This window comes from Leucopleurus acutus, assembly GCF_964270905.1.
Source record: "Leucopleurus acutus genome assembly, chromosome: 19".
Taxonomy (NCBI): domain Eukaryota; kingdom Metazoa; phylum Chordata; class Mammalia; order Artiodactyla; family Delphinidae; genus Leucopleurus; species Leucopleurus acutus.
Window position 1 is genome coordinate 47,840,266 of NC_139161.1, and position 12,019 is coordinate 47,852,284.

Sequence of the window (12,019 nt, forward strand, 5' to 3'; positions counted from 1 at the left end):
GTATTGTTTACAAACTATATCAGTCTGTAATACATCAAACTATATGCAGTAATGCATCAAACTATATGCAGTTTGATGAGTTTTGACAAATGTATACACCACCACAATCTGCTCCTTTCCCATCCCCTGCCCCTACCCTAGGCAACCACTGTTTTGGGTTCTGGTTTCTATCACTACAGGTTAGTTTTGACTGTTCTAAAACTTCATATAAATGGAATCAAATAATATGTACCCTTTGTGTCTGGCTTCTTTCTTTCAGCAAAATGATTTTTGAGATTTATCCATGTTGTTTCAGTAGTTCGCACCTTTTTATTGCCCAGTAGTGTTCCATGGTATGAATAAACACAATTGTTTATTTACCTGTTGAACATTTGGGTTATTTTCCTTTTTGGCTATTATGAATGAAGATGTTATGAACTTTTATGTACAAGTCTTCTTATGGAAATATATTTTAATTCCTCTGAGATAAATATTGGGGAGTGCAGTTGCTGGGTCATGTGATAACTGAACATTTAACTTTATAAGAAATTGCTAAACTATTTCCATAGTGTTTATGAGAATTCTGTTTGCTCCATTTCCTCACGAACACTAAGTTTTGTCAGTCTTTTTAGGTTTACCTATTCTAGTGAATGTGGAGTGGTGTCTCACTGTGATTTTAATTTGTGTTTTGCTGATGACTAATGATCTTGAGCATCTTTTCATGTGCTTATTGGCTGTTTGTATTCCTTCTTTTGTGAAGTGTATGTTCATATCTTTTGCCTGTTTAAAAAATTGGGACGTGTTCTTATTAGTTAGTTGTAAGAATTCTTCATTTAATCAGGACACGTCTTTTGTTAGATAAAAGCATTATATATATTTTCTCCCAATCTGAGGATTCTCATTCTTTTAATGCTGTTTTTTTAAAAAATAAATTTTATTTATTTATTTTCAGCTGCGTTGGGTCTTCATTGCTGCACACTGGTTTTCTCTAGCTGCGGCGAGCGGGGGCTACTCTTCGTTGTGGTGCGCGGGCTTCTTATCACAGTGGCTTCTCTTGTTGCAGAGCACAGGCTCTAGGCGCGCAGGCTTCAGCAGTTGTGGCACATGGGCTCAGTAGTTGTGGCTCGCGGGCTCTAGAGCACAGGCTCAGTAATTGTGGTGCACGGGCTTAGTTGCTCCGCGGCATGTGGGATCTTCCCGGACCAGGGCTCTAACCCGTGTCCCCTGCATTGGCAGGCAGATTCTTAACCACCAGGCCACCAGGGAAACTCAATGGTGTATTTTTTTTTTTGTGGTATGCGGGCCTCTCACTGTTGTGGCCTCTCCCGTTGCGGAGCACAGGCTCTAGACGCGCAGGCTCAGCGGCCATGGCTCACGGGCCTAGCCGCTCCGCGGCATGTGGGATCTTCCCAGACCGGGGCATGAACCTGTATCCCCTGCATCGGCAGGCGGACTCTCAACCACTGCACCACCAGGGAAGCCCCTCAATGGTGTTTTTTTAAAAGAGCAGTTTTAAATTTTCATGTTCAGTTGGGTTTTTTTTGTTTTGTTTTTCCTTTTCTGAATTGTATTTTTCTGTCCACAAAAATCTTTGTCTCCCTCAAGGTTACAAATCTTTTGTCCTGTGTTTTCTTCTAGAAGTTTTATAGTTTTAGTTTATATTCAGGTCTGTAATCCATTTCAAGTTTACCTTTTTATGTATGGTGTATAGATCATTCTTTCCATTGCAGATATTCAGTGTTTCAGCCCCATTTGTTATAAAGACTATAACGCTCCATTGAATTGTGTTGTCACCTTTGATAAAATTTATATATATGTGGGTCTATATCTAGAATGCCTATTCTGCCATTGCTCTATATGTCAGTACTTACACCAGTACCACATTGTCTTCATAACTGTAGTTACATAGTAAGTCTTGAAATTGGGTAGTATAAATTCTCCAGCTTCATTCTTTTTCAAAATTGTTTTACTGAATCTAGGTTCTCTATATTTTCATATATATTTTAGAATCAGCTTGTCAATTTCTAATAAAGCCTGATGGGATTTTGATTGATAGTACATTACATTTATAGATCAATTTGGGATCAGTTGGCTTCTTACAGACATTGAATCTTTCAAACCATGGACATGCTATATCTCTCATTTACTTAGGTTTTCTTTAATTTCTCTCAGGGTTTTGTAGTTTTCAGTATGCAAATCTTGCATATGTATTGTTAGACTTAGGTTTTTTTAATGATATTAAAATGGTATTTTTAAAAATTTCATTTTCCAGTTGTTAATTGGCAGTATATAAAAATACAGTTGATTTTTGCATATTAACCTTGTATCCTGAAAACTCGGTAAATTGACTTAGTAGCTTTTTGTAGATGCCTTAGGATTTTCTACATACATGACTATCTGCGCATAAAGACAGTTTTATTATTTACTTTTCAATCTTTATGCCTTTATTTCTTTTTAAAAATATACATATATATATATATTTTTTTTTTTTGCCGTACGCGGGCCTCTCACTGTTGTGGCCTCTCCTGTTGCGGAGCACAGTCTCTGGACGTGCAGGCTCAGCGGCCATGGCTCATGGGCCTACCTGCTCCGCGGCATGTGGGATCTTTCCGGACCGGGGAGCGAACCCGTGTCCCCTGCATCGGCAGGCGGACTCTCAACCACTGCGCCACCAGGGAAGCCCTAAAATATATTTTAAAAAAATATTTATTTATCTATTTATTTATTTAGGCTGTGCCAGGTCTTAGTTGTGGCACATGGAATCTTCGTTGTGGTATGTGGACTCTTAGTTGCGGCATGTGGGCTCTTAGTTGTGGCATGCAGGTGGGATCTAGTTCCCCGACCAGGGATCAAACCCGGGCCCCCTTCAATGGGAGCTCAGAATCTTACCCACTGGACCACCAGGGAAGTCCCTATGCCCTTATTTCTTTTTCTCGTCTTGTTGCATTAGTTAGGAGCTCTACTGCCATATTTAATAAAAGTGATGAGAGTTATATCCTTGCCTTGTTCCTGATCTTAGGGGAAGTCATTCAGTCTTTTGCCATTAAGTGTGATTGGTAATTAGATTTTTTGGTAGATGCCTGCTATCAGTTTAACCCTATCTTCTATTCCTAATTTGCTGAGACTTTTTATAATGAATAAATGGTGAATTTTGTCAAATGCTTTTTCTGCATCTATTGAGATGGTTGTGGTTTTTCTTGTTTATTCTGTTAATGTGACAGACTACAATAATAGATTTTTTTTTTTTTTTTTCGGTACGTGGGCCTCTCCCTTTGCGGAGCACAGGCTCCGGACGCGCAGGCTCAGCGGCCATGGCTCATGGGACCAGCCGCTCCGCGGCATGCGGGATCCTCCCGGACCGGGGCACGAACCTGCGTCCCCCGCATCGGCAGGCGGACTCTCAACCACTGTGCCACCAGGGAAGCCCAATAATAGATTTTTGAATGTTGAGTAAACCTTGCCTTCTTGGAATAAACCTCACATAGTCATGACATATTATATACATTTTATATAGTGCTATAGTTGATTTACTGATATTTTGTTGAGGATTTTTACATCTTTATTGATGAGTGATATATAGATCTGTAATTTTTCTTTCTTACAATGACTGTGTTTTTTCTATCAGAGTAAAGCTAGCATCATACAATGAATTGTAAAGTGTTCTCTTCTATCTCCTGAAATAATTTATGCAGGATTGGTGTTTTTTGTCATTCAGTGTTAGATAGAATTTACCAGTAAAGCCATCTGGACCTAGAGTTTTCTCTTTTGGAATATTTTAAATTATAAATTTAATTTCTTTAATAGATGTAGAATTATCTAGATTTTCTGTATTTTTATGTAGTTTTGATAATTTGTGGGTTTTTTTAAGGGACTTATCCATTTAATCTAAGTTGTTTCATAAATTTCCTGATATTCCCTAATTATATAAATGTATATAAAATTTTATACATGTATGATTTATAGTGATGCCTTTTTCATTCCTGGCATTGAGAATGTGTGTTTCCTTTTTCTTGGCCAGACTAGCTAGAAGTTTATCAATTTTATTGATCTTTTCAAAGAACCAGCTTTGGGTTCAGTTGTGTTTTTCCTATTATTTATCAATTTTCTATTTCATTGATTTTTGCTCTTTTATTTCTTTCCTCCTGTGTACTTGGATTTAATTTATTCTTTTTCTGGCTCCTTTTGGTGGAATCTTAGATAATTGACTTGGGAGCTTTTTTCTTCTCTGATGGGAGCATTTAAAGCTGTATTTTCCCTTCTAAGCATTGCTCTAGGTACATCCCACAAATTTAGACAGATTGTATTTTAATTTTCATTCTGTTAATAACTTTCTAATTTCTCTTGTGATTTCTTCTTCAACAGATGGTTTATTTAGAAGGTTGTTGTTTAACTTCCAAGTATTTGGAGATTTTCTAGATAGCATATCGTTATTAATTTCTAGTTTAATTGTAGTGTGGTCAAATAACGTACTCTGTATGAATTCAACTTTTCAACATTTATTGAGATTTGTTTTACTGCCCAGTATATGCACTATCTTGATGAAAATGTTCCAGGTACACTTAAAAGAATGTGTATTTTGCAGTTGTTAGATGATCTAATTAGGTCAAGTTTACTGATAGTTTAAGTTTTCTATATTCTTAATTCTATATTTTTTGGTCTATTTGCCCTGTCAATTACTGAGAGAAGAATGTTGAAACCACCAATTATAATAGTGGATTTGTCTATTTCTCCTTTTCATTTTGTCAGTTTTTCCTTCATGTATTTTGAAACCCTGTGGTTAGGTGACCACATTTATCATTGTGTCTTTTTTTTTTTTTTTTGGCCGTGCTGTGCAGCATGTGGATCTTAGTTCCCTGACTGGGGATTGAACCCATGCCCCCTGCAGTGGAAGTGCGGAGTCTTAACCACTGGACCGCCAGGGAAGTCCCCATTGTGTCTCCTTTAGGAATCAACCCTATTATTATGAAATGTCCTTTTTTATCCCGGGTAATATTCCTTGTCCTGAAGTCTACTTTGCCTGCTTTTAATGATACATCTTTTTCCAGTATTTTATTTTTAATTTGCCTTTTTATATTTGAAGTGCGTTTCTTGTACAAAGCAAATAGCTGGGTCTTTCTTATTCATTACAATAATTTCTTCCATTTAATTGGAGTACTTGAACCATTTACACTTAATATAATTACAAGTTTGGGTTTAAGTTTTCCTTTTGCTGCTTGTTTTTTTATTTGTCCCATCTATTCTTTTTCTATTTTTTAACTTTTCCCGACTTTTGGATTATTTGAGTATTTTTTATGATTAAAATTTATTTCCACTGTTGGCTTATTAGCGATGCTTTATGTTTTAATGATTGTTTTAAGGCAACACATCCTAGCTTGGACTACTATAACAAAATACCGTAGACTAGGTGATGTAAACAGCAGATTTATTTCTCACAATTCTAGAGGCTGAGAAATCCATCAAGACACCAGCAGATTTAGTTCTGGGTGAGGGCTGTCTTCCTGGCTTGCAGCTACCATCTCACTGTGCTCACATGACCTCTTCTTTGTGTCGGGAGAGAGTGAGTTCTGGTGTCTCTTCCTCTCTTTTTTTTTTTCTGGCTGCACTTCGTGGCATTCAAGATCTTAGTTGCGTGACCAGGGATCGAGCCGTGCCCCCTGAAGTGGAAGCGCAGAGTCTCAAGCACTGGACTGCCAGGGAAGTCCCTCTTTTCATAAGGACAGTAATCTCATTATGGTGGCTCCACCCTCATGACCTCATCTGAAAGTAGTTGCCTCGAAAGACCCCATCTCTTGATACTCTCACACTGAGGGTTAGAACGTCAACATATGAATTGGGAGGTGGCGTCAGGACACAAATGTTTGGTCCAAAACAGTGGTTCTCAAATGTTTTGATTTTAGAATACCTTTCATTTGTAAACAGTCACTGAATGCCCCCCCCCAAAGCTTTTATTTTTGTGGGTTATATCTCCCTTACCATATTTGAAATTATAACAGATATTTGAAAAATATTTATTCATTTAAAATAGCAATAAACTCATCTGTTAACATAAATAACATGTTTTAGGAAAAACCGTTATATAGTTCAAAACAAATAGAAAAGCGACATTGTTTTACATTTTTGCACATTGCTTTAATATCTGGCTTACTAGAAGACGTGACAGCTAGATTTTCATACCAGCTCCTGCGTTCAGTATATGGATATATGGTTTTTTTGGTCGAACTATATGGAGGAAATCTGGCTTCAAATATGTAGTTGGAAAAAGGAGGAGTATTTTAATAGCCTTTTTCAGGCTTCTTCGCTGATCCTTGTAACATAATAAGAAATATATGTTTGGTCTTTGTGCAGTTTTTGGTACACAGAACTCCTGAAACCCTTGGAATTTCCTGAGTGATAGGGTGGGAGGAGCTTTTTTTGTTATTTACGATAAGCCCCTTTCAGCCATACCTGAGGTTTAATGAGATAACTCTTGGTGGGCTCCAGGGTAGCTTCAGGATAGGGGTTGATTGCCAGGAACCAATCATGTGATTAAAGGGTTGGAACTTTCTGCTCTACACCTCACCCCACAGGATAGAGGCTGGAGATTGAGCTAATCACCAATAGCCAACAGTTTAATCAATCATGCCTATGTAATGGGGCCTTCAGAAAAATCCCTAAACAACAAAATTCAGAGGGCTTCTAGTTTGGTGAACACATCTCCATGCTGGGAGGGGGCACACCCCCAGACTCCACAGGAACAGAATCTCCTGTGCTTGGGCATCCAGACCTTGTCTTATGTGCCTCTCCATCTGATTTTCATTTGTATCCTTTTAACTATCTCTTATAATATACCAGTAATACTAAGTAAAGTGTTTCCCTGAGTTCTGTGAGGGACTCCCAGGAAGTCCCCACAATTTGTAGCCAAGTCAAACAAGTGTAAACTGGGTCACCTGGGGACCCACTACTTGAGATTAGTGTATGAAGTGGGCACTTGGACAGTCTTGTGGGACTGAGCCCTTAACCTGTGGGGTCTACTCTAATTCTGGGTAGTTAGTGTCAAAATTAAGTTGACTTGTGAGACGCCCAGTTGGTGTCTGCAGAGAATTGTTTCATGTGGAAAACCCACACATTTGGTGTCAGAAGTGTTTTGAATAGAAAATCAGGTTTCCTTTAACACTGTATCAAAACTCAACAAATGGTAGTTTCTTAAACGTTAGTTGGAATGTAGATTTGGCCGGTCTTCCATTTTGAATAGATCTTCTACCTATGCATTATCTGTAACGCCATGTTTCGGTCATTTGGCAAATATCGGTTCATTGCATTTTACAGATCTTCCAAATGTTGATATATTTTGTTATATGACAAAAATTCATGCTTATTAACATCATTACTGATTTAATTAAGAAAAGTCAGTAAGTATTAGGAAGCTGGTGAATACAAGTTTTCAAAAGTCCTGATTTTCATTAGAAAACTCTTTTATCATTGGCAACAAATACAGTTAATTGTCTCACTTTATTTTTGAGAAGATATCCACTAAATTCCCAAGTCTGAATAACCACAGTTTGTCGTTTGCCCTTTCAAGTTAAAATGACGTTCCGTGACGAAAAAACGGCCGGTTCAACTTGCAGCTCGAACAGTTGTAGCAGTGCTTTTCCTCAAGGCCGCAGCCATACTTCAGCAGAAGCACTTTGGCATACTTTCTGTATGGTTGCATAGAATATTAAAATTTTTTTGTCCTCAAGGTTACGATTTAATGTAATAATTTTATTTCTTCAAGTTTCTTTTCTTTTCTTTTCTTTTTTTTTTAGTGAAACTCCCCTCCCCAGTGTGTTCAGGGCAGTGAAGAATACAGTGACTACTACTATAGTAACTCGGCTAAGGCACCAGTAGTTTTACCTACCACTGCTTTGCACCATCAGTGCAAATGTCAACACAGCTGTTTCAGGATAAACCATGAGTTTTGTAAGTGATTCAACACTTGGAATATTTCAGCATAGTCTGTGTTTGTCGTCAAGCATTCACATGAAAGAAGATCTTACTAGATGATTAGTTGGTACTGATAGGAGATGAACACAAGCAAAGCAGCCAGTCCAGCCACATCTATCTATTCATCCATTCATAAGGCAAAAGTAGAATTCTGCGGAAGAGATATTAACTCAGTCTTCATGATGTATCTTGTTCTTTAATTCAACAAGTTGCTTTATTATTAGAAAGTGGAACTGCTGTGATTTCTATTACTGATTTTTCATCCAGTAGACATTCATAAGTGGTAATAGTATAGTTTTATTAGTCCTTCAGCCAGTTTTTCATTGTATTGAATGAATGAGAGTGAGAAGGACAAAAGCTTGTTTATTATGATGAAAATAGTTTTCAATTTATGTACCCTCTGAAAAGGTCTTGGGACCCCAGATGGCAATGGACATTATGAACAATACGTTGTTCAGTGTCTAGATTATGTGTATAGAGAATATTGAGTTGTTCTGGCAGACTGTTAACTTACTTGCAGATCAGCTGAGCCCTTTGAGACTGTAGTGGGTCTAGAGTAGCTTTTACTTTGGGGATAGTTTAGTCTATTTCTAAAGCATGGCCTTTCTGGGGTTTCTCCTGAATGCACCAGGTGTTTATTGAGTTCTCTCCACTCAAATGGCTAATTGGAACTCAAATGTATTCTAGCCTGGGTGAGCGCCAGTAATTTTTCAGCTGTATCTCTCTAATCTTTACCTGGTCTGTGGCACCTCATCCTGTGTATGCACAACTTAGAATTCAGCCAAAAACTCAAGGGAACCCCTGCATAGGTTATTGAAGCTCTTTCTCTATGTAGCTCCCTCCTGTCGGGTACTCTGCATCCAGGAAGTCCAGATAACGCACCTCCCCAAACTGATCTGTGCTCAGCAGGACTGCTGTATTCTTTTTGGGTTCCCTTCCCTGTGCTATGGTCCAAAAGTGCCTCTGTGCAGAAACTCATTTGTTTTCCTTTCAGGGATCACAGTCTTGTTCTACCTGTTGCCTGGTATTTGAAAACAGTTTATATATTTTTGTCCAGTTTTTAGTTTATGGTTGGAAGAGCTAGTCTGGTATCATTTATTTCAGCATGGGCAAAAGCAGACGTCAGACAACGAGTTTTAGCTAGCTAGTTTTTCTGATGGTTACCTTTAAATGATGCCTTTTTAAAAACGAACTAAAAGCCTGATTAATAGTTATTTTGCTTTTGTTAGAAATTATTTTTATAATTGCTAATAGAGTCATGAGATTTAACATTCAAAAAGTATAAAAGAGGATGTAGTGCAAGGTCTGCCTCCCACACATGTCCCGCAGCACCCAATTCCTCTCACAAGAGGCAACCAGTGGTATAGAAACATCTTTTTTTTTCTTTTCTGGGCTGCGTTGGGTCTTTGTTGCTGCGCGCAGGCTTTCTCTAGTTGGAGCGAGCTGGGGCTACTCTTCATTGCGGTGCACGGGCTTCTCATTGCAGTGGCTTCTCTTCTTCTCTTGTTGCGGAGCATGGGCTCTAGGCGCACGGGCTTCAGTAGTTGTAGCACGCGGGCTTCAGTTGTTGTGGCGTGCAGGCTCAGTAGTTGTGGCTTGCAGCCTTAGATGCTCCGCAGCGTGTGGAATCTTCCTGGACCAGGGCTCAAACCCGTGTCCGCTGCATTGGCAGGTGGATTCTTAACCACTGCTCCACCAGGGAAGTCCCTAGAAATATCTTCTTAAGGCTGCATAATATTCTGTTTTAAGGATTTGCTGTACTTACTTGTTTGATTCCCTATTAATGGGCAGTGTAGGAAAATAAATGTGCTATTATGAATAATGAGTACATACGCGATGCCAGCTTTTTAGATGTAGTATCCTTGTTGGTAAGTATGAATCCCACTTTTACGATTTTATGATTTGTCCAGAGTGATAAAACTTAAAGTAGATTTTCAAATGATAAGCTCTGAAAAGGGTCTTTTAATAATGTCATCTGTGGTTTATTCCAGACACCAAATTAAAAATATGTCAAGTTTTAATCATGATTTGAGTGCCTGTCTCATAAGCATCTGTTTTTACTTTTTCAGGCCATAATGCAACAGGGAGTTACAACCATAAAACCCATTCTCCAAGTCATTGTGAGTACCTACATATTTTTATGTCAAACGTTTTTTAAACTTACATATAATTATAAATTACATTTGATAGAGGACATACAGTCCACTTCAGGAAGTGTGTCCACTTGACAAAATTCTCTTCATCATCACAAAAATAGTCCAGTCCGTGTTGTAACTCTGAGAGAGGAACCAGGCTTTACTTTTAATGTTGCGTCAGCCAGAGTTTGACCTTTGGAGGTTCACATTTGAGGCTTGGCCTTTCTGTTCTTTCCACAGCTGGTGGATCTGTAGCGCTGCACATCAGTACTTCTGCCTCCTTGGTTGTCTTTCTGCCCTGGGGTTTTTCTTGCTCAGATCTGCCTTACATGTGGCCTCTGGAGAGATCTACCTGACAGGAACTTGTCTGCTTAAAATTCTTCATTAACCCTATCATTCATTTAAGGGGTTCTCAAATTTTAGTGAGAATTTTACAAATCAATAGGAGCGGAATCCTGGATCATACTTGCAGATTGTGAGTCAGTAAGCCTGATGGTGTGTCTCCCTGTTACTCCCAAACTCCCTGCCAGTCATCTTTTTTTCTTTTTTTTAAAGGCAAACATTCCCAGTTTTATTATTTTATTTTATTTTATTTTTTAAAATTTTATTAACTTTTGGCTGCGGTGGGTCTTCGTTGCTGCCTGTGGGCTTTCTCTAGTTGCAGTGCACGGGCTTCTCATTGCGGTGGCTTCTCTTGTTGCGGAGCATGGGCTCTAGGCGTGTGGGCTTCAGTAGTTGTGGCACACAGGCTCAATAGTTGTGGCTTGTGGGCCCTAGAGCGCAGACTCAGTAGTTGTGGCGCACGGGCTTAGTCGCTTCCCAGCATGTGGGATCCTCCCGGACCAGCGCTTGAACCCGTGTCCGCTGCATTGGCAGGCGGATTCTTAACCGCTGTGCCACCAGGGAAGTCCCTCCCTGCCAGTCATCTTAAGGCTGTTTCCGTATTTCATTTTCTTCAGAAAGCTGCCTCTGATTTCCTTTAAGCTGGAATAAATGTCTTGTCATTATGTGCACACCTCTGCCATGTCTCTCTGCCTCCGTGTCCACCCCAGTTATAAGCCTCTTCAGGGCAAGGATTTTTTCTTCCATTTTGTATTTTTATCATGTTTCCTACATAGTACCATACATATATTAGGTGCCTTATTGTATGTTTTTTTAAATTAATTTTCAATCAAGTTTGAGTTAAGGGAGAGAGAACAGAAGAGTATTGGCAACCTATTTTATTCTCGTTTATGTTATGTTTAATAATGTTAGTAGAGAGAGGTTGGTGGGAGAATCATCAAATCCAGTTTTCTTTTACTTGGATTTAGGTGTCGAGAGTGGGCAAGCAGTCAGTTGTGTTGAGCTAATGGCGAATGCGCTGTCCTGCCACTTGAGTTGACTGATCCCTGGGGACTGAGCAGACAGCCTGGCTAATGAATCATGTTTTCTCTCCTAGAACATCCGTCCCATTGCTACAGGGAATAATCCACCCCGTTATCGAGTGCTTATGAGTGATGGATTGAATACTCTGTCTTGTACGTATGATGTATAAATCTAGGAATTTATATTTAAATAATAAAAGCACACCCAAGACTTTGATTGCAGTAATTGGAGCATTCCAGAAGTCTCCATTGGCTTGGCTCTGCCTTCGGAAGGACAGAATTGCAGCTGGCAGAGAGCATTCTAACAATAGACTGGGTCGAGTGGAAAGCTGCCACTTGGCTTAATTTTGTCTAACTGGTGCTCTGTGCTTTCTTTGATTAATTTCCCTTAGGATGATATTGACATTTAGTGAATATGATTGGTTAGCTGTCCTATACTTGTCTTTTTGGGGTTTTATTTCTGTGCTGGAAGCTTTACAGGGAGAAAGGAGAGAATTTGCAGAGTATATACTTACTGTCTCTAGTCACAAGGTGAAGGACCTAGAAAAGATTTTTTAGTCTTTGTCATGAAACCTGAAT

The 12,019-nt window shown here is 39.0% G+C and overlaps 1 protein-coding gene across 1 annotated transcript in view; it reads left to right on the forward strand.

Moving 5' to 3' along the window:
• RPA1 (replication protein A1) overlaps positions 1-12,019 on the forward strand; it is a 53,222-nt gene that overhangs the window by 3,488 nt on the left and 37,715 nt on the right. Inside the window, exons 2-3 of the mRNA XM_082861064.1 lie at positions 10,011-10,061; positions 11,515-11,593. Coding sequence (XP_082717190.1) covers positions 10,011-10,061; positions 11,515-11,593 — 130 coding nt within the window. The remainder of the gene's footprint in view (positions 1-10,010; positions 10,062-11,514; positions 11,594-12,019) is intronic.